This window comes from Perissodus microlepis, chromosome 10, assembly GCF_051167445.1.
Source record: "Perissodus microlepis isolate ML-2025 ecotype Zambia chromosome 10, ASM5116744v1, whole genome shotgun sequence".
Lineage (NCBI taxonomy): Eukaryota > Metazoa > Chordata > Actinopteri > Cichliformes > Cichlidae > Perissodus > Perissodus microlepis.
In genome coordinates, this window is record NC_140470.1 from 16,000,329 (window position 1) to 16,022,786 (window position 22,458).

Sequence of the window (22,458 nt, forward strand, 5' to 3'; positions counted from 1 at the left end):
TAATTGTTTTAAAATTGCATGTATTTTTTATACATAATCCCCCATTTTCAGAGGCTCAAAAGTATTTTGTAATTGAACAAGCTAACATAATTTAAAAAATTATGACTAGTTTTTAATACTTGGATGGATGTCAACATTTACCTGACGTCCAGAACCCATGGACATCACCAAATGCTGCCTTTTCTGTATTAAGATGTCCAGCATAACCTTTCCCGCAGTCACCTTCAGTGGTGTGCTTTGGATCGTGAGCTGTTTGTCTCTACTGAACTATTCTATTGAATGTCACACTTACAGTAACAGTTGTTCGAAACGCACTATAGAAATTTAACGCACAATTCACAAGCTGCAGTGTAACCCACTTTATATTTCATATCTGTCATGTAATCTTTGTTTCATCTCATCCCCCCTCCTCTCGCTCTTTTCGCACACATACACATACATGAAACAAATAAGCAACTTAAAAATAACACCTGTTCCAATTACTGCAGGTCACATGTGGCATCATAAGCAAACTGTACAATGATAGCAATCTTACAAAGAAACCAGATGCCCGACTACAAGCTGAAAGAGAATTGTTGCATTGCTTTTTCATGGCTGAAATGAACCCTTTAAAGCCTGAGCTGTGAAACAATCGGCAGAAAATTCAAATTTCTTGAAAACAGAGTTTATTGAGCCATCTGACAAATTTGTTTATAAATTATTTACATTTTAATATCCATATATGGTGTTTAATTTGTATTGTACTTGCTACATCTGGCATTTCAGTTTAAAAAGTCACAAAAAAACTGTATGTATCAAATACGATACACTAGGCATTAAGGGGTTGTGATTATGCAACCACAAATTTGTACTGTGAGTTTGAAAGCCAATGTCATATCTTAATTACTAGAAATTTTTTTTTTACTTTACATTTTTTTTCATTTTATTTTTTTAACTAAAAAATTAATCTTCTTTTGTATTTTCTGTCTTCTCACAGCCACATCACGCAATTTGCAGATTTTTGCTGAGCCTTGCTGAAAGGCAGATAAATACCTTTGAAAATGTACCTCAAGGAAATTTTCTTACCACTTGATCAAAGTTAAGTCAGCAGTGAAGCACGATTCTTTGCAGGGTCCCCAAAATGGGCGTCAGCTTGGCTGAGCCATTCTTGTGGACTGCATAATCATTTAATTACTCAAATCACTATTATGAAGACGTTACGTAGTTGAATGATTTCCTGCATTGTCAATGTCCCTTTAATACTTTACTGTAACCCAGTCATAAACTTTGGTACTTGGTGTGTATGTTTACTCTAAGAGCATAGTATAAAACAGTATAATTTCCTTTGTCTATGTAAAGATAAGTGTGTTGCCTTTTGCTTCTCATCGTGTCATATTAGATTACAGAACACATTAAAGGCTTTATCTCTTTTTTCAATTACACGATTAAGATAGATCTAAAAGCTAAGTTGTCAATTCATACTTATCTATAGAGTAACTTAGGAAATGCCCAGTGCAAATCAACTTAATAGGCTACAGTATAAGAATAATACCCATATTTAAATGATAAACTGCTCCTAATTACAACTGATTCTTTATAGAAGCGTGACTTTATAATTTTGAAAACATCCTGTATAACTGCCTTTATGTCCTCATACATGACAGTTACTAACGGTGCCTGTTATCCGTGAAAAGTTTCTTTTGTGACATTCCCATATGTCTGCAAGAGTTGCATCCAAAATGCCCAAGGGCAAAATTTAATCCATAGAGGGGAAGTAGGCCATGGTCAGCTATTGAAAAACTGTCAACAAAGAGTGGGCTGCAGGCTTCTGACTGCTGAGTTCACTCCATAGCTCAATTCCCTCGGCAGATAGCAGGGCAGTAAATTATCCTGCCAAGGGATTACAGTGAGGGAAATAATCATTTAAGCAGATGGCAAATTAGCTCATATGTGCAATAGATTATTAAAGTAACAACCATTGTCATAACCATGACGTGTAAAATCCTACATGGCTGACATTTACAACAAAGCAAGGTGCCCACAGGGAAAACAAAGTGTCATCACTTATGTCCCACTTAAAGCTTCCCCCCCTTTTTTGTTTTTACTTCTCTGTTTTTTAAACGTTATCGTCACGTTAATGTTATCTTCACCCTTAGCATTACCGAGAGGCGGTTTCACATATGCTGAGGCATGTCGAGTTTTTCAGTGAAACATTCCCTCTCAGCACATAGCCCACGCCCACATCGTGGAAAACAAATGTAAGAAATAATTTCTTCACACCTTTCTATGAGACATCAAAACAGTGAGAGTTCTTCCATGGCCTGTGATGATTTGGTGTTTTCCTCATCTTTTGCAATAAACTGAAAAATTTCCACACGGGCCTTGGCATCTAAATGTCACGCAAAGAGTTTCCTTTTAGCTTTATTTACATTTATTACACCCTCTGCATGAAAGGTACACTTTTCTTCCTCTGTTGCTCAATGAGGAGACCTCATCTTGTCTGCCTCGGAGAGGAAATTGCTCAACCCTGCAAGCAGTTTGAATATTTTAGATGATGTAGTTTCATTTTACAGCTGTAGTAATAGACAGTAGTTTGTTTTTTGCACATAAAATAAAATAAAAACCAAAAAGTATTTTTCAGGTGATATAGATTTCAGTTCAAAACAGTTTGAAACAGTAAAACTTGATATGTTTGTTTAACCGTGCTGGTGACCATCCTGGCTAAAGCTACCAATGAAAGGATCTGTGCAGCTCTGAAAGGTTTCTACTTCTGAAAGCTGTTCACATAAATTCCCATTGTTACACTCTTGTTCATCTTTCATTTCTTCACTCTCTTGATTTCCTCCATCCTCGCGCCTTCGCGTGCTATTCCAACCAACATTCCTCTCCAGCGTCAGATTCTTTTCTCTTTCCATTTCCTCCGTCTGTTGAGCTATTTGTTGACTGTTGAGGTAGATGCTGCTGTGTGAAACCATGGTGCTGGTGTCTCTGGACGGAAGATGAGCATCCATGTCTGCATCCACCTCCAAGAATGTATTCAGAGGAGGTGTATGGTGGACTGACAGCTGTTCGGGGAAATGATTTCGGCCCTGTGACTGGCTATGCTGATGGCGATGCTTCTTCTTTCGTTTCTTTGCAGTCTTCAGGTCCAGTGAGGCATAATTCAGGTCATTCTGGAAAGGCTGGTTTCAGACAACACAGACAAAAATAGATTGATTGTAAAATTGATTTCAGGTTTTGCTTCACTCTGCACCGGTTTCTGCATCCTATTTAGTGGCTCCTGTGTATGTTCTCATGTATTTGAGTTTGTCGAGTTTATTTTTAGAAGGCTTCAGGCTTAATTGTGTTCATTGGTTCACAGCTTTATTGACCACAAAGAGTTTCTGGTGTCAGTTGCCTTCCGTTTTGAAAGCACTTCTGTAAGCATCAGTTCAACTGATTTGACTGTTGTATTTTTGCACAAAATGTAAGTATTTAGTTTTAGATTGAGCTGACTTCTTGAGTATAGTCAGATAGTCAGTGCAGAACATTATTATACTGTGTGAAATACTGACAGTTGAAGTCCATTTTATGTCATAATATCTATCTTAGTCTCCTTAATGGTTATAAAATGGTTGTAAAAGAAACAATGTAACTGAACTTAGTGTCGATTTTGGTCAAAATCATAACTGCAAACCGTGTGCATTAGGACAAAGTGAAAAACAAGTAAAATGAATTCCTACCATCACAAAAAATAGAAAGTAGAAGGAGGGCACGGCAACTAATCAGTTATTTTTGGTTACAATTGTATCTTCAGTTATGGAAATAAGGTAAAATGTTTATTGCGCTGCATTCCATTTCGCAATGTTGTTCTTGTCTTTTGTAATAATTTTAGCGCGCCTCTTCACTTCAGAGCAGTACACTCTTAAAAGCATCAGGCAGTAACAGGTTTAGCCAAGATGATGAATAGTCTTTGTTCAAATTCAACAATCACAAGCGCTCAACAAATGAGCGTTTTAAAAGTAAGTGACTAACTGTGTCAAACAGTAATTATTTTGATATTTTTTCTTTAATTGAGTAGCGGCGACACAGAAGCATAATGTGTCATCCTTTCACATTTTTTAAACGCTATCAGTCGACGCGCTAATTTTACATGACTAACATATTTTTCACAAGTCACATCATCAGCAAGTAAAGTAATCAATGAAAGAAGTGTAAGAATGACAGAAGAACTATATACACAAGTTACAAGTGTCATTCCTATACATTAGTGTGCAGAATACTGTATGTAACAACTCAAAGGAACTTCAAAGAACCTGTGAGTTATGCAGTTAATAGAAATTCTGTAAATAAAGATGGAGTTAAATGAGCTTTTTATTAATTTATGAGAGTCTTCTTCGGACATTTCAAAGTCTTTACTGGATCATGTAATAGAAATATGTTAATCCACTAAAATACACTTGCAGATAGATTTGAATAAACTTATGAACAGCACTTACCTTCTTACTTTCTCTTGTGCGTTGCATGGTCATCATCTCATAGCAACCCTCTGCAGAACCTGAAGTAAAACACAAATAATGTTTTCTCTTATTAACACTATAATGCCCTTATAATGTTCTGCACAAAACGTTTTTTTCGTCTAAAATTAACATTGTTAACAAAAAGTTAAGTGTATCATTAAATCTATAATAGAAATATATCATACACAACATGATATAGCGAAAAAAAATTGTTGATTTTGTTATAAGGGCTAATAAACATCTCAGTTCCAAAAAAATCTGAATTTTCTGGCTATTTTTTGATGGCTTGGGTCTTACAGGGTTAAACATTCGGACGGAATACTAATAACAAGACAACTAAATTATAAGTCAACAATTGGGGGGATGTACAATTAAGGCAAATTTGCACATGTGAATCCATTAAGTTTTAGTCCATATTAAAACATGTTTTCCATGTTTGTTTTTGCCAAAAATGTTTTTGTATATATCAACAAACCATACACAGTTATACATTAAGGTATACAAGTGTTTCTTAATGGTAACGCACTGATTTTGTCTTGTTTTTTTCGAAACGAGTCAGAAAGCAGACACACTCACTTCTTCTCTCTGTGCTGATGTTGCCATAGATTGGATTTTCCTGTTGCTCATGATGATTGTGGGGATTTTCCCTCTGCTCTTGATGATTAAGGTCATGAAAATAATGCCCTTCATTGTGTGACAGGCTTCAAAATATGAAAGAACATTTGGACAGTTTGTTTAAACAATGTGATGCTATTTGCATATTGTAATTTTATCAAAAAAATAAAATGAAAATACTCCAGTATCTATTACTGTTACTTACAGTCAAGTGTTGTCTATTGGACTAAATAATACATTGCCAACAAAATAGATAAATAAACAAATATATATATATATATATATATATATATTAAAAAACATACGTTTCTTCTTCAGAAGTGTGGGGGCAGCAGGACCCATTTTTTTCTGTGTGAATAAAATATGTTGCAAATTTACAGAAAGTAAAGAGTGTGTTAGAAATAACTGTGAATACATTTAGACTACATATTACCTTACCTCTGCACAAAATAGTTCTTCGCTTGATGCAAAAGATCACATTGAGGCATAAAGAGATCGACAGGGCCACAGATAGCAGCGCCACGGCTACGTTTAGAATATCAACTAAGAGACAAGAACAAAATGACCACTAATATTGAAAAATGACACATTTTAGAACTCAGTGTTCATATTTTAAACCTATTTATTTGCTTTATATTACAACCCCCTTTCTATGCATCACAGTATCAAAGAGAAAAAGAAATTATTCTAGCATGTTTTCTAAAAACAGTTAGATGCTTTAACATTGTTGGACAAATCCAATCACTGTTGGTGAAGAGGATAATTTTTAAGAAAACTACGACCTTGCATACTTTAAAGCCTGATATGGCTACTTTAAAGTTATTAACGTATACAGCTTCGAGTGTTTCTACAAGCGAAGCGTCGTAGGTTTGCTTTTCAAAAGTAATCTTTCCCTCTCAGCTTTGTTCACAACTAGAAATTATTGACAAATTTACATAAAATGCTTTTGCCATGTACCCACAAGCACAACATGCTTAACTCCTGTAGACAAAGAACCATACGATTACATACATATATACACAGACATGATTACTAACTCAGTCAGCCTGAAGTTTTGACTTTTATCTTTTGTCCTGCCATAATCATAACATAACTAGAAAAATATTTTTCTAGTATTTTTGAAAATAGCAAATTATACAGAATTATACTTAGCGATATACGAAGTATGTGAGATATGAATAATGTTGTGAAATATACATATTATATATACATATATATATATTATAGATATAACACATATGTATAACTTTAAAATTTCTAAAAGGTCTTCAGATCCTACCCATATTCCAGCCGTCTTGAAGAAAACGTGTTCTCTGTCTGATACGACTGCTCTCAGGTTACAGGGCATCACGTTGTTTAATCAGTGAGATGCGCAACACTGTAGTCTATTTTTACCCTCCCTCTGTTACCTCGCTGGTATCACGGTACTTTGAAAACTGAATGTTCTTCAGTTACAAACAGGAAGCGAGGTAACCTCATTCTGAGGCACGCAGTCTCAACACTACAGTGGGATACAGAATAATTTCATATAGATCGCTGTATTATAATATAAACATGACAACTGTTTAGAAACGATAGCAACTTTAATATTGTTTGTCACAGTTATAAACAAATACAGTAAAAAACTATCTACAATAAGAAAGCAGAGAATTTCACACAGACTGGTCTGCTCTCAACGTTAGAGTTAAAAAATAAAATAAAAATAAAAAAGAAATAAAGAGTCAAAAAATGGTGAAAACCACAATGTGGTCTTGAACAATAAGCTCACATTTACTTATACTGTTCTGTCAGCTGTATGCAAGGGCCATTGTTACGTATGCTATGTATATATCAAGAATTTAAATCTTGCATAGACGTAGCGCTTTGTGGTTTAGCTGTTGTGGTTGGAAAATAAGAAAAAAAAAATGCAGTTGTGAAAAGTTTCCCAGAACATCTACATACGTGAGTGTCTGCAGGGCAGATAAACACAAATGTCGATGGCTAAATAAATATAAGCAGTATCCATTTAAATTGCTCATTAAAACTTAGCAATTCATTAACTCAAAGGATTAAAAAATATATTTAAAAAAACATCAGAGAACTTGACTTGTTAATGTTTATGAAACCCGTACTGATTCATATTTTCTTTCATCAAGTGGTTGCTATGTTTCTTTTAGCCATTAAGCCCATGTGGTTTGTGGTTTTAGCCCTGCTTTGTGATCATGATTGTCGCTCTGCGGTACCTGTGGACAACAGGGGTCTTTGATATTAAGACATTTGTAACATTGTCGCATCAACTAAACATACTGAGCTAAATTAGAGAAAATCCTTGGGTTTCTGGGCAGGAAATGCCTCGTCAGACTAATGAATGAAGTATTACAGCAGAAGCAGCATTCCTTTGAAAGATATGAAGAAACTATAGAAAGTACACCATATAAAGTTCTGTCACTGTGTATGAATTGGTAGTATATGGAATAAGCAGTACAATATTTGAAACAATGTCACAAGAGAAAAGTAAATAACACAAACACGGTTTAAAAGTCAGTTTAATGAACTTTAATATACATTCATTTTCAGCTATTGATATATTTGGGTGCATTTTATACAACAACAAACAAACAACCCCCCCAAAAAACCTCACAAAGTATATACACAGAGCCACATTTGGAAAATTTCCTGTGACTGGTTTGTAATGAGTAAAAATAACTTCATTCTGTAACTCTCAACATGACCAAGAGAGGACAAAAATTTGAGTCATTCATATTTGAGTCTCTGTTAAAGAGTTGCACCTTGAAATGGGAAAAGACTTTGTCAGAGTCTCGCTGTGTCTTATTGCTGTATACTTCACTGGAGGTGGAGGGGGTTTGAACGAAGGCGGCGAATCCAACCTACAAAGACAGAATCAGAGTGCAAATATTGACTTGTGGCATTGTTAGACAGTTAGTTGAATCCAGAAAGCATTGAGGCAACTTTTGTTGTGATTTGGCGCTATATAAATAAAATTGAATTGAATTGAATTGAATGTGGAGGTATGTATTGTAGGTCATGTGTGTCTACTGGAAAATTTGACAGATATCAATATTTTTGAGGTCATTGAGGGTCACCCAGTGCACGACCCTGTGCAGGTGTGGAGGACGGTTGAATGCATAGATAATAAGGGTTTTACCTGGTTTTTATAACTTGTCTTCTAAAAAGAAAGCCAGCCACGGCGATCAATACCAGCACCGGAACAATGATTACCACCAACAACAGATGAATCGGTGCCGTATCTAAGAAGCAGATTGTGAGAAGGGAAAATGTGATTATTTGTACAGCAACAGCTGCAGTTTCTAACATATTGATTGTCTTGCTCTGGTGAAACTGAGCAAAACTTCAACAAATACTGATAATAAATGTAAAGCTACAACGCCGAAACTTTCTGCCTCGAGGCACAGAAGTGTGTCTTACAATCCTCCCCCTCAGTTTGTCATGCAGCATCCCTAGAAGTAGATGCTCCTCTTAATGAGTTTTCTACCTGGGAAAGGCCTCTAGCCGGAGGCTGAGCAATATATGATGAAGATGCAGATGGTGAAAGCAAAGAATCTCTGGCTTTTCAGGTTTTGCCTTTTGAGCATTTATATCTGCTGTTTGCCTGTTTACAAGCAATTTTTTCCCAACACTGTGACCTTGCCTTGATATTCACAAACAGAAGTACTCACTTTGTTGGTAGTCCCCAAAGAAAATGCACCAAATGGTCTAATAGCATCACTAACGAGCTAGAGGCAGACTGGTAATGTATAAAAAAAAATTCTCACATCGTATATATATAGATGTAAATAAAGTAAAATACTGCAGTTTTAAAACCTTACCCTTATTTTCATTTTCTCCATATTTATCTCCAGATGAAGGTCTTTCAGGACTTTTAAAAATGTTTCCTGTGGTGCTGTATTCTTCTGGCGTTGCTGAGGAAATGCCCTCTGGTTGCTCTGTATGTACCTCAGTCTCATTCCTCGTCTCATCACTGGCCGATTCTTGCGTTGAGGTCAACATTGTGCTAGGATAGCCTGATTCTGTTGTCCTCTGGACAGTCGCATTGAGCAAATCTTGGGTGTGAGAGTGTGTGGTAGGGGATGCTGTGACAGAGATGTGTGTAGAATTTGTAAAAGAGGTTATGTGCTCATCAGCTGTGATTGTAACATTTGTGGTGTTTGGAGCATTTGTAGCAATGAAGGTGGTCCGATCTGTGTGGGTTGAAAGCTCGGGGGTTGGTGATGTTGTAAGGCTGATGCCTGCTGATTCAGTCAAACCCTGTGGTGACACTGTCAAGACAGTGAAAGAAGAAATAATCCTGTTATCAGAATGTACTGTGCAGATTGGTTGTGTCTTCATATTGTAGAAATCTGTAGTCTATCCATCACATTAGAATCATGCTAGCTTGCATTGCTGTTTACAACATACTTCAATCTATTGGGAAATAAACTTAATTGCTTGCTCGCCAACACTCAAACTTTAAGGTCAGAGCCTCATATTTAATATGAGATATAGAGCTGTGTGTTTAATGTATTTCCCAAATGTAAAGCTATTCATTGAACCTGCATAAAGAGTAGGGATTATAATTATAGTTGACGAAAACCTTAAATTACCCAATGAAGAGTAATACATCATTAAAACACGGCTCATGTTGGCATTCGGGAGAATATGCATAATCAATACAACTAAAATATTTCAAGTATCTAGAGTTTGGAGCCTTGGGCACAGATTTATGAGGTAACGGTGTGGGCATGAATTTGCAATATCAATAGTACAATGTACAGGTGTTTCTTTTTAATTAGGACAGTGTCAATTTTAATGCTACCGTGCCTACCCTGATGTATATACCCAGAGAGGTTTGATGTCCAATGAGACACAACTGAGATGCCATAGTTTGATAATGTACATTTCTATTAAATTTAGTTCAGAGCTACGGGAAATTGTGACCTATTTCGACGTTTTCAGTTCTACATTTGCTGTACTACTCCAATCTGACCAACAGACTGTGCTCTTACCCCATATCACGATTCATAGCTGGTGTTGAGCTACTGTTGTAGTGTGCAGTGCGTTGTGTTTGTGTGTTTGTGCTTGTGGTTTGAAACATAGAATGAAAGAACGGGAAGTAAGTTGTGACGTCTGTGTGGCTTCTGTTTGTATTTTTTTGTCACGTATTCAAATTCTCATGAGAAGCGTCTACAAAGGATGAAAAAGTAGACAACTGGGGATTATTTTCCTAACTGAGCACAGCCGGCTCACAGCACTCCATCAAACTATTTAACCAGTGGTGGCAGGCAGACCACATGCTGCTTGGTTGTATTGAAATTTAAACTTTTGAATTATGTTTTAGCTGGGTGTATTTCAGTATTCCTTCAAATCCCAATGGACAACCGATTTAAAGCAAATAATTGAGTTTCTTTTTCTTTTTAGTTTTAGTAGTTCCCAATTTATTCCTAGTTCCTTCCACATTCTCATAACATGGCTGGCAGCATCACAATCCTTTGAATCTCTCGCCTTCCCTTCAGCTAATTAAAAATTAAAATTGAGTGAGCTACAGTATAATAACAAAAGTTCAAGTATCAGCTTTCTGGTCCAGTGCAGTTTATTAAGTCATTCAGTCTCTTGGGCCCTCTACTAGATTGCTAATCCAGCCCTCGGGAAATGATGAAATTGAATATGACACAAAGAGGCAAACAGCAGCAATGAACTGAAGACGCTCACCTGTCTTCAAACTTGTGGTTGTCGTTAGCACTGTGACCACAAACTCTTTGCGCACACATTTGCTTCCTGCGTTGACACTCAGTGTATAAATCCCTGCATTAGCATCAGTCACCCACCAGAGCTCCAGAGATTCAGTCTCTGACAACAGTTCATCATTCTGGGGCAAAGCATGATTATGTAGCACATAAAAAACTTTTATTTTGAAAAGAAGTCAGAGTTAAATTCAGTTTCAAATTCCAAGTTTCCTTTACCTTGGTCCATCTGTACTTTGCGTTTGGAAATGATGTGCAGCGAATTGTCACATTTTCTCCATTTTGGACTTCAACAGTGCCATTCACATCACACGTTATTTTAATGTCATCTATTGAGGAAAACATGAGATTAATTAGATTTGTTGATCACACAAAAAACGTAAAAAAAAAGAAGCAACCGACTGACTGATGTGAAAAGCACATTTTGCAATATGTCTTCTGCCAGTGTTGTGATCACAACATCCCTTCAGCTGAACAAAAGAGTGTATTGTGTCGTGTGTTATGAGACAAGTAATATGAAAAAGAAAACTGTGTCTTTTAGCAGAGCTCCTAGATGTGTTCTTTTCGTTCTTACTTGGATTTGCTGAGCGGTAAATAGCTGCTGAGATTGGCAGAGACTGAGTGCTCTGATGCAACCTCAAGTAATGTGAAATATATGCAATACAGCATTAGATAGAAAGATGTTGTGTATTTCTATTTAAATATTAAATCCTGGGTGGTCTGCAAAGTCTGGTTTAGGTACTTAGATATGGCTTTGTGCGTACTAGGTTCTCTTACCTTTGATTATTAGCTGTGTTTTAACGTTTTTGGATCCATCAGGAAAGGTGGCCATGTCACAAACATAGATGCCTTCATCCGATTTCTTCACATCAGAAAGTTTTAGATGGGAACCCAGGACATCAGCACTGTTGTTCTCAATCTGGATGGTAATATTTTGCCAGAATAGATTGATTCCATAAAATTGGCTGTACAAACCCAGCTTTGTGTTTTCCTTACGCCATTCAATACTGACAATCTTGTTATCAGTAGCACTTTTTAAAGTGCAGGGTAAGGAAACATTCTGGCCCACTACAGCTTCCATATTTTCATAATGGAACAACTCAACACCCTGGATCCCTGTCAGACACATCAGATAGTGTTAGAAGTGACAAAAGTCAGGAGACAAAATCACTTACACTTTGAAGTTGATAACATAGACTACAGTCTGCTGGGGTGCAGGCTTAGGATTATAGTAACACAGCTTGTCACACCAGAAGCCAAAATGTATTTCAAAACTAATGATAAATATTAATCTTTGCCAGTATATCATAACCCCCCAAAAACATGTGGATATCCAGAATTACCTTGAATAGTAGAAGCAAGAAGTAGAAGACAGAAAACTATTCCCAATGCATTTCCAGCCATTTTTGAGGTCCCCAAACTCATTACGACAAATCAGACTGTATCCATCGAGCCTGATTGAGGCACTCAGGAAAGGCAGAAAGAGTAGAATGTCAACTGAGGTTAAAGAATGGGGCAGAAACTGCGAGACAGGATGGCCTATCTTTACAGGAAGTCGCATAGAGACAGTGACTCATTCGTGTATTATTGAAGCTTTGTGGTAAAAAGAACCTGGTGCAAAGCATACATTTGCAGTAGCATGTGCTTCAGTCACTTCTCCTTTTGTCAGGACTAACTAACAAGAGTCAGACTCATATCATTTTAACAAGAATGATACCAAGGGGACACAAAAACCCAAACAAGAACAAAATTAAAAATGATTTAAATTAAAACCACCTTAATGTGTAGTGTTTGGTTGATACATCAGTCCACCCAGACCTCCTCTTAAGTATATCCTTAATACACCACAGATGAACAACGACATGTGACATAATATGTTGTGACATTATTTAATATAACAAAAACAAAATCAAAATGAGGTACAGCGGTTCAGTCTTCCACAGGATTTAGGAGGGTAAGTAGCATGCAATGCTACAAACAAAAAAAACATAAGAGCAACATTGCAGACAATTAGAAAAAAGCTCAAAAAGTATGAGGGCTGTTAGGAGAAAACCTCTTCTCTCAAAAACAAACATGGCAGCACAAGGTAGCATCTAAACAAACCACAAGACTTTTGGAACAATGTCCTTTTGACACACAAGGACAAATTGGAGATGTCTGGCCATAACGCACAGAGTCCTGTAGCGAAAACATAACACAACATATTAGTTCAAACACCTCACACCAGCTGTCAACCACTGTGGTGGAGGGGAGATGATTTGGGCTTGTTTTGCAGCCACAGTTCACCTTGCAGTGATTGAGTCAACCGTAAACTCCTCTGTAAACTCAGGTATTCTATAGTCAAATTTGAGTCCGACTGTCCAACACACGATGTCAAGCAACAGGACAGTGATTCAGTGTATTGCAGTGGCCCAGTCAAAGTCCAGACAGCAACCACATTGAAATGCTTCAGTGGGATCTTAAGAGAGTGTGAATAAACAAACGTCTACAAACCTTAATGACTTGAAGTAAAGAAGAAATTTGCAAATATTTCTCTATGTTAGGTTCAAGGTTCAAGGTTCTTTATTTGTCACATGCATAGTTATACAAGTATAACACACAGTGAGACACGCTCCTCGACATGTGCAAAAAAAGGGGGGGTGGTAGAGGAAGAACATTATATATATAGTATATACATGAATAGTGTGAAAAAATAATAGTCACACAGAAAACTCGTTTGTCACACAACAAGTCGCCTGAAAATAAAACACAGTCACAATGTATAATTAGTATGACCATTGTGAAAAACACAAATAAAACTAGATTGTCAAATGAATAAAAATACATCGCTACAATCAAAAGAATCTATCTATGCATGCCCGTCACACATCTCAACAGACACGAGCAAATAAAAATATCTTTCCTAATTTAATTTTTTTCCTTTTCAGTGCGGGCTGTTAGATGTAGGCCTCAGAAGACAAAATGTGCATCGACATATTATAGCAGTTGGCTAAATTGATTGCCTTATATTATCTGTTTGGTTAGTGGTTAACATCTCCAAGCAGAAGTAATTATAAAGCTCGTCACACTTGCTCTGGGATCAAGAGATAAAAAAAAACAAAAAGTATTACAGAAATAATGGGCAATTTTCAGCAAATATGATTTTATTACTCCAGTAAATAATTTGTTTATCCCATTCATTAGAGACGAGAAACATTGTTCCTGTAAGACGTTGTGTTACAGTACTCAAATCGTAATGCATAAATTAATTCTTCAAAGAAAATTGAATCATTTGCATGCGGCTTTGTGAATGATAGCTTCAAATAGCTATATCCAATTAGCACAGATCATAAGAATAAACTTGTTTAAATCTTCTAACCAAAAGCTGCAAGGATACATGTGTGTAACTAATGAGGGCTGCAGGCCAAGTGAAAGCCGATAATTCAGAAAAATATTTTCGGAAAATTACTCTTCAGGGATTTAAGATTAAGAAAACTGTTGGTAATCTTATTTGATGAATAAGTTGCAACGTTTTAAAGACTGCAGCTTTTTTCAATGTCAAATCTGTGCAAGCAGAGAGAAAGCACTTGTTATTGATATTAGGCCCCCCTAATGCTGTTTTAGTACCCCACAATACCTACTGCTTTCCCACATATTTACTTCTTCACATAGTGCTGTAAGTCTTTTAATTAATTTTGAATATTTATTTTGAACTAAAACTCGCTAAATTAGAAGAAACTGCTGTGAACCATACCTGTGCATATGCTATACTGTGACTGGCTCATATGTTTCACAGTGTGTCTCTCTTATAATTTAACTGATGCCAGTATGATCCAAGTTGTTGTTTTTTTAAAATCTATTTATTATATTATTAATTTAGTTATTTGATAATAGCAGCATCACTTCCACTGTGACTCACAGAAATCTAAAAAATTTCTGCCAATCACATGATCACTGTGATTACGTCATTAAGTAGTCCAAGAAAAATGTGACAAAAGAATGATAAGTATTCCACTAATTAGAATCAGCGTAATTTTTAAATCACTAACCACTGTTCCTGTCAGAAAATAAGAATTAGGTGAAAATGAATCATTCTCTCACTCCTCTTAATTTACAATTAAAAGAATGAATGAAGAAAACCTCTGTCACTTGTTTTAGTATGCTGTTTCTGCCTTCTTTGATGTGCTGAGAAGGAATGAAAGTGCTCTAACCTGCTGTTGCACCCTGCCCCTCTTGCACACACTATTAGTCATAGTCCCAGTCAGAGGTCATGTCTGCTCAGAAAATCTCTGGGCTTCCTAGATACAGGGGAATTGCACTTTTTGCAGCCTATTGCACCAGAACACTAATTGTAAACCTTGTGTGCGTGTGCGTGTACGCGCATGTGTCCGTGTATATGGGGTGAATGTTTATGCGCTGACCTAAAGGGGATATGTGACACCTATGCTGTTACACATTCACACATGCTGCATTGCTCACTTGGACACATTCAACGCTTGGTTTTTGCTTTGAGCACAGTGTTATCTCCGAGAACAAGTGTGGTTTTTAAAGGCAATGCATTATTAAAATTCGAACATGTAGTGGAGATTGACTACAAGCCAGTCAGAGCCCTGAGAGACATTTTATTTGTACTGTATCTAAATCTAAGTGTAAGTTTTGCTGCTTTCATATTGTGTTCTTCTGGTACAAACTAATTAACATGTTTTTGACCTTTTGTGAAACTTTCTCAGTATTGATTATTGCGCTTTATCTTCAACTGTGATAGAGTGCTGTAAAAAAACAAACCCAAACCCTTCCTGATTTGTTAGTTTTTTGCATGTTAGTCACACTTTAATCATCAAAGAATCTTTAATATTAGACAATTATAACTTGAGTAAATGCAAAATGCAGTTTTGAAATGATGATTTCATTTATTAGGCAAAAAAAACCTTGGCTGTATGTGAAAAAGGAATTTTCCCCTAAATTTAATAACTGGCTGTGCCACCCTTGGCCACAAGAACTGCAATCAAGCATTTATGATAACTGCCAATGAATCTTTTACATCACTGTGGAAGAATTTAGGCCCACTCTTCTTTGCAGAATTGTTTTGATTGAGCCACATTAGTGGGTTTTCCAACATGAGGGCATGCCAAAGAATCTCAATCAGATTGAAGTCCAAACTTTAACTACGCACTCCAAAACTTTCATTTTTTTAACTTTTTTTTTTTTTTTTTTTTTTGCTATTGGACTTGCTGGTGGAGTTAGAGAGCCGGAAATCCTACAAATAGTCACGTCCTGAAGCAGCAAAGCAGCCCCAGACCATCACTCTACCAATACCATATTAGGCTATTGGGATGATGTGTTTTAGGAAACGCTGTGTTAGTTTTATACCAGATGTAATGGGACACAAACCTTCCAAAAATGTTGACTTTTGGCTCTTCAAGTTGTTTTGCAAATGTGAGACGAGCCTTTGTGTTCTTTTTGGTAAGCAGTGGTTTTTGCCTTGGAACTCTCCAATTGGTGCCATTTTTGTCCAGCCTCTTTCTTATTGTTGAATCATGAACTCTGACCTTAACTGAGGCAAGTGAGGCATACAATTCTTTAGATGTTGCTCTGTTTTCTTTTCTGAACTCCTAGATGAGTTGAAGGTTCACCACTGTTTTCCCTATTTTGGGATAATGCTTCTCACTGTGGTTTGCAGGAGTCCTAAAGCCTTAAATGGTTTTGTAACTCTTTCCAGACTGATAGATGTCAATGGCTTTGACATGTTAATGTGTCTTTAGTTTCTTGACATGATGTGTTGCTTTTTGAGATCTTTTAGTCTACTTCACTTTTTCAGAAAGGTTCTATTTAAGCGATTTCTTGATTCACCAGGTCTGGCACTACTCAGGCCTGGGTGTGAATAGTGATATTCTAAGGAGCTTGGATAGAAAAGTGCCTGGACTTTAAGTTTCTTTGAAGACGTTCCATCTCTTATCCAAGAAGCTTCTTTAGTTCTATAAGCAATTGGTGGAGAGTCCCAGATTTTTATCCAGTTTTGAGATCCCTTCCCAGGCGCCTTAACGCCCACTCACACCCTGGGCCATTTGACCTCAGTAAATCACATGATAGGGTGAGGCTAGGTTTCACAATGGGTTCATGGCTGATTGTGAACCACACCCATTTTCACATCTTGGCTTGTGTGATTAGGTGGAGGAGTCCATGACTCTCTTGGGGACATTCCCGTAGGGCTTAAATCTGGGACTCTTCACCAATTGCTCTTAGAATTGAAGAAGCTTCTCACATGAGAGGTGAAACGTCTTCAAGGAAACTTAAAGAAGTCCAGAAAGTTTTCTTTCCAAGCTCCTTAGACTACGATGACCTGGATGACTGAGAACCTTCACAGACAGACTAGTGATATTGAACTCAGCTTTCCTGTGATTATACACAGTTAATAATTGGGTGGCAATTACCTTTTCACACAGGATTACTTAGGTTTTAGATACCTTTTTTCCCCCTTGACAAATGAAATCATCATTTAAAAACTGCATTTAGTATTTACTTAGGTCATCTTTGTCTGATATTAAAATTTCATGATCTGAAACATGCAAGTCTGACAAATATACTATCAGAAATGCACAAGGAGACACAAACATTTTCACAGCACTGTATGTATGCAAGCAATAACGGGCTTAAAAGCAGACTGCCAATTTCTATATGAGTATTGCTGTGTTGTACTATATAACCATATGATAGCAATCCCTGTTCAGTTTTTATAACATGAGATGAGCAATGTTAGGGATCCCAAACTTCATTCTAGGAACCATGATTACCAGTGCCACAGTAGGGCAGCTTTTATCCTGAACCAGTTTGCTGGAGTGACAAAAAGTTCCACATTGTTGTTTGTATACACCACGTCAATCAGTGCCAAAAGCTGGCATGTGGTGAAGGGCAGACTGAAATCAGACAGCTGGATTAAGACACAAAATCTGGGATTCTTTTATTACTCCCCTTATTTGTAGGGAGGGCACTGACCCATTCAGAAAATGACGCTTTTACAATGATTGCTTTCACCTCTTTGACTGTTGCTCAGGTGTTTCTTTTATGTGTGTCTAATATTTTCAACTCTCTGCCCAATATTTTGGGGAAAAAAAGTTCACTGTTTCTTTTGAAGGATAAATGAAGAGACACAAATAACAAGCACTGCAAACATCAAACTCTGAACAACATTAAACTTTGTGAAAGTATGACATTTTGGAGACCGTCATGAGTGGGAGTTTGAATGAAGAGGAAGGGACAAATTGAGTAAGGCATTGTGCTTGATAAAACGTTGTTTTGTAACTTGTCAAGACCGCTGACAATGGGCTGCAGAATGAATGTCTTACAATGCTGAACAGTATATGGGATTGTAATGTGGGATATTTAAAAAAATAGAAATGCAACAATTTATTCATTACTCATTCACTCACACACCTCATAAAAATGAGAAGCACCACCAGCAACTGTCATTTTAACAGCTGAACTAATCACAACCACTGACATATTATGAATTGTAAAATTCCCTCACTAGTGGCTGCATTTCTTCTAATATCCAATCTTGAAAGATATGAATAAATTATTAGGTTAGTTATTCAGTAAGTTCGTTAGCGGTACCAATTTCTTCATTTGTGATCACCTATTCTGGTCAATCACAAATGAACCAGACTAGTTATGTGTGCAGTATACCTGAAAGATAGGACCTTTTGATGCTTTTAATCATTTGAAGCAGTCAAGTGAGGAAGACACTGAAATCAGTGTGGGAGAAAGGAAAAACTGTTTTCAGAAATGATCAGTGGGTTGGTTGTGAGGGTGTTATTTATGCTTTTGTGCCCCCAAAATAAGCAATTACACACTCACCAGCTAGTACACTAGTCCTGGGCTCAGTTCTGCCTTTAGAACTGCCTTAGTTCTTCTGATAGATTCAACAAAGTGCTGGAAAATTGCTCATGCCTGAAGTGTGCCAAGCCAGTATCCCCACACCATTACTCATCACCATGTTATATTTTTTTTAATTTTCTGTTGTCTGAATTTGGTGTGCTTCCTGTTCTTAGCTAACAGGAGGGCTACCTGGTGTAGTCTTCTGCTGTCTTACCAGCTTCAAGGTTGAACATGTTGTGCAGTCAGCAATGCTCTTCTGCATACCTTGGTTGTAAAGACTCATTATTTGAGATACTGTTGCCTTCCTATCAGCTCAAGCAGTCTGACTATTCTCCTCTGACCTGTGGCAGGAAATCTTCTCCTTGAGTTCACCAGAAAGTTTCTCTGTAAAGAGTTTAATAAAACTTTCTTCCACCTTATGGTGCTTAGTTTGAACTTCAGCAGGCTGTCTTGACCATGTCTAGATGCTTAAATATATGGCTGCAGAATTAATCACATTTTAGTCCTGATCATGATTTTGACCTCCCACAATTCACGGAACATGATTAACCAATACTGACTGACTAGCATGAGTGATACCAAAATGCTGTTATATGTATATATTAGCAAAAATGTTGCACAAAGTAAGCAGTGTTATGTTCACATGAAAGTGTCACAAAAGACAAAGAACAATCATGAGAAATGATTGCGATCTCACTATTGATCAAACTATGGTCATGAGAATTTGCATATTAATGATCAAGGAACTGACCTGTAGTCAGCTGAGACTGAGGGAGTCACTTGGATGAGTGATGAAATGGTTCTCCCACTGAAAACGCTACGTCCAGATGAACAGAATCAACTTTTGGGGCTTGTTCAAACTAATTACGATAATAATTGTGCAGCTCTATTTCAGTGGCCAGTGAGTGTATGGCTATCATGGGGAGGGTTATGTCAGATGACCCGTTGTGGCAACTTGACCATTTCCCACTAAATTCTAATCAGTTTGTACATAAGATCAAGGGAAAATCTTTTTTTTAATTTGAAAAAAAATTTACATTCTGAGATGTAATGCAGAGAAGAATAGGAGAGCCTTGCATTTGCAATGTACAGACGACACCCTGAAAACATAATGGTGAAAAAAAAAAACATCAGAGAAACTTCAGATCAACAGAAGAAGATTATGTCTTATGGAGAGATGTTCTACATACAGAGCAAACCAAGTAGGAGCAGAAGAATTACAATATACATTTTTATTCAGTGCCATCAAGAATGACAAAGAAGCAGAATAGCAAATCTCATTATACAACCAAAAACCGCAAACGGTATCTCCAATCTAATGTGATTATGTGAGCCCACTCAGGACTTTTACAAAATCCAGCAACACTTGCAGCTTCTTTAAACTCAAGACCGCATAAATATTTTACATAACAAAAAGAGATTGATTTAATTGGGTGGACAACTTTGTTTTAGTTTGAGTTCACTTCCTTTTCTTGTGAAACACTTTAATGTTTTCACAGTCGCTCCCTCTTTTCCATATACTGGAAAGCTCATAATAAAGCTAAACTTAGTCACGCACTGTTGGTTCTCTCAAAGCAAATCAGTGTTCTTTAAAAGCCATCAAAATGCCAGCTGAGAGTTGATAATCCCCAATTATCCCCTGGATATGAATAAAATATCTCTATCAAACAAAGCGTAGAGGATGAATAAAAGTGGAAGTGACAGAAAGCTAGAATTTCCAAAGCGTGATATATTTTTTTCCCATTGCTATCCCTGCACAACAAAAGAAATGGCATCTAGCCACTTTCCTCTAGTGGTGTAGAGGAGTTTATTTGTGGTAAATGTGAAACAATTTTCTTAGCTTATCAAGCTACTAAAACAAAGAGCATCAAGTGGGATTTCTTCCATGTGAAATGCATTAAATTCTCTTGTTTATCTTAATTCCCTTTATATGGGTGAGATATGCTTCTCTCTTTAATGCCTCTCGCATTTAAACTCATCGCTTTGACAGCACAAAGAGATTTTGTTGAGTTGTAGTTTTGTTTAGATATTATTATGATTCTTATAGTTCGACAACACTCTGGCACATAATGAGCCATGTTCTCATTGTGATGCCAAAGTGCCTTAAAGTATCCTACTTGACATTGTTCATTTTTCGCTGTAATACAGAACCCTTCCTCTAATGTCTCAGGGCTTCTTGTCTGAATGCAGGTCTCCTGGGAATCTAATTTAGTGCACTGAAGAGAAAGTAACTCAACATATGAGAGCCTCAGGCAGCAACTGTTAGCGCAATCCCATATTTGGCCTCTTACTCCAACTTGTACTTTACTGTCTTTTCCTTCAGCAGTCTGCTTCTGTCTCTTTCTATAATATTTTCTGTTGATTAAGGTTATATTTGCCTAATCAAATTTATTAGTCACATAAATTATTTTTATTAAACCTGGATAAGTCCTGATGCTTACTTGGAGCTGCAGCAGAATGCAATTGGTTTTAAACCAGGCAGCTTTTCTTCCAAGTTGTGAAATAGCTACCGTACTGCACAATAAAATGGACACAAAGCTGTTTCAAAGACCTTCTGCAACTCTACCTTTATAGTTGGCTTTAGCTCTGATTGTTTCAGTTTTCTTGCCAAATTTGATGTATGGTTTAATTTCACAGCTATCAAGAATCTTATCTCCAACAGCAGCAGGCAGCTGTTTAAAAAAAAAAAAAAAAAACAGGGAAAAAAATATTACTGTCATAACACATTAGTGGTTTTCACCTCCCTTATAGAGTTTTATCTAAACGATCTTTTTCAGTCAAGTATATATATATATATATATATATATATATATATATATATATATATATATATATATATTTTTTTTAAATTGGAAGTTAGCAACGACTTAAAGGTACTAACTGCCAAGTTTGTAAGTTACTGTTTTACTAACTGTTTTTACTCGCGTACCAGAGTTACACTTGGAAAAAAAGTGGTTGGCAATCATGGCACGACTAAAATTATTCAGTGTGAGCTCTTTTTACCTTGAAATGGTTGCTTTGAAGACGGGGAACAAGTGTGTGATTGCTTGCAATTGGTTGCCGTCTTCACACTGACTTTGGTCTGTCAAGATAGAAATAAAGTGCCAATAAGATGTAGTCTACTATCAATTTGCAATTTAATAGCATCAAGTTGTCAAATCCATGTAATCTGTAGTTATATAGCTAAATGAGATAAATTGGTGAAAATTGCAAATCTGTTGCATCTACATAAACAGAAATTCACATTAAAAGGAAATTCTCATTAACTACTTACATTCAGACTCCAGCCACAACCTCAGATGTTACCCAGATGTTGCACGTTCAACCCCTGGGCGAACAGTTGGTCAATGCAACTAATTATATTCAGTCACCTAATGTACTACCGTCTCTATTCTCTAATATCTTGAGACTTGGGATTTATGACTAGGAGTACACTAGCTTTTGACTCTCTCAAGCTGGGTTTGTGTTGCCCCATGCTCTCGACCAGCTGCACTAAAATAAAATATTCATAGGCACATAAATTTGTTATTATAATTACATATAATAGTTATAACCCGTTTGTGCCATATGTCTGCAGGTATTATGATTTCTGTAAAGCAACATATAATACATTTCTGATTGACAGTGACTTATGTGGTTTCCTCATAAGTTAAAGTCATAGAAACTAATAACACTAAATCATCCAAAATCTTAATTCATTTGGATATATGCATGGCAACGAACACAAAATTCTTGCCTGACTGTTATAAGGTCAGATCTTTTGTTTGTAATTA

At 36.6% G+C, this 22,458-nt stretch overlaps 2 protein-coding genes across 2 annotated transcripts; both read right to left on the minus strand.

Moving 5' to 3' along the window:
• Window positions 1-263: 263 nt before the first annotated feature.
• Window positions 264-6,460, minus strand: LOC146379126 (uncharacterized). Its single transcript, XM_084942446.1, has 6 exons — window positions 6,373-6,460; window positions 5,532-5,636; window positions 5,399-5,441; window positions 5,055-5,179; window positions 4,458-4,516; window positions 264-3,161 (listed from the first exon to the last, which is right to left on the minus strand). The coding sequence occupies exons 1-6, from the start codon at window positions 6,374-6,376 to the stop codon at window positions 2,676-2,678; spliced, it is 822 nt and encodes a 273-aa protein (XP_084798572.1). The 5' UTR covers window positions 6,377-6,460; the 3' UTR covers window positions 264-2,675.
• A 711-nt stretch (window positions 6,461-7,171) lies between these two features.
• LOC146379127 (uncharacterized) lies at window positions 7,172-12,346 on the minus strand. Its single transcript, XM_084942447.1, has 7 exons — window positions 12,175-12,346; window positions 11,609-11,947; window positions 11,051-11,160; window positions 10,800-10,956; window positions 8,921-9,370; window positions 8,239-8,341; window positions 7,172-7,960 (listed from the first exon to the last, which is right to left on the minus strand). The coding sequence occupies exons 1-7, from the start codon at window positions 12,254-12,256 to the stop codon at window positions 7,831-7,833; spliced, it is 1,371 nt and encodes a 456-aa protein (XP_084798573.1). The 5' UTR covers window positions 12,257-12,346; the 3' UTR covers window positions 7,172-7,830.
• Between the last annotated feature and the right edge of the window lie 10,112 nt (window positions 12,347-22,458).

What these genes read in the sequence shown, in the direction of transcription:
- LOC146379126 (XM_084942446.1), bottom strand. An exon ending in AAGAACTATTTTGTGCAGAG is followed by an intron (nt 5,442 to 5,531) that starts GTAAGGTAATAT and finishes TTATTCACACAG; the next exon opens with AAAAAAATGGGTCCTGCTGC. An exon ending in CACACTTCTGAAGAAGAAAC is followed by an intron (nt 5,180 to 5,398) that starts GTATGTTTTTTA and finishes CATATTTTGAAG; the next exon opens with CCTGTCACACAATGAAGGGC.
- LOC146379127 (XM_084942447.1), bottom strand. Translation starts at nt 12,256, where the DNA reads ATGAGTTTGGGGACCTCAAAAATGGCTGGAAATGCATTGGGAATAGTT. An exon ending in TCTTGCTTCTACTATTCAAG is followed by an intron (nt 11,948 to 12,174) that starts GTAATTCTGGAT and finishes TGTGTCTGACAG; the next exon opens with GGATCCAGGGTGTTGAGTTG. An exon ending in AACCACAAGTTTGAAGACAG is followed by an intron (nt 9,371 to 10,799) that starts GTGAGCGTCTTC and finishes CTGTCTTGACAG; the next exon opens with TGTCACCACAGGGTTTGACT.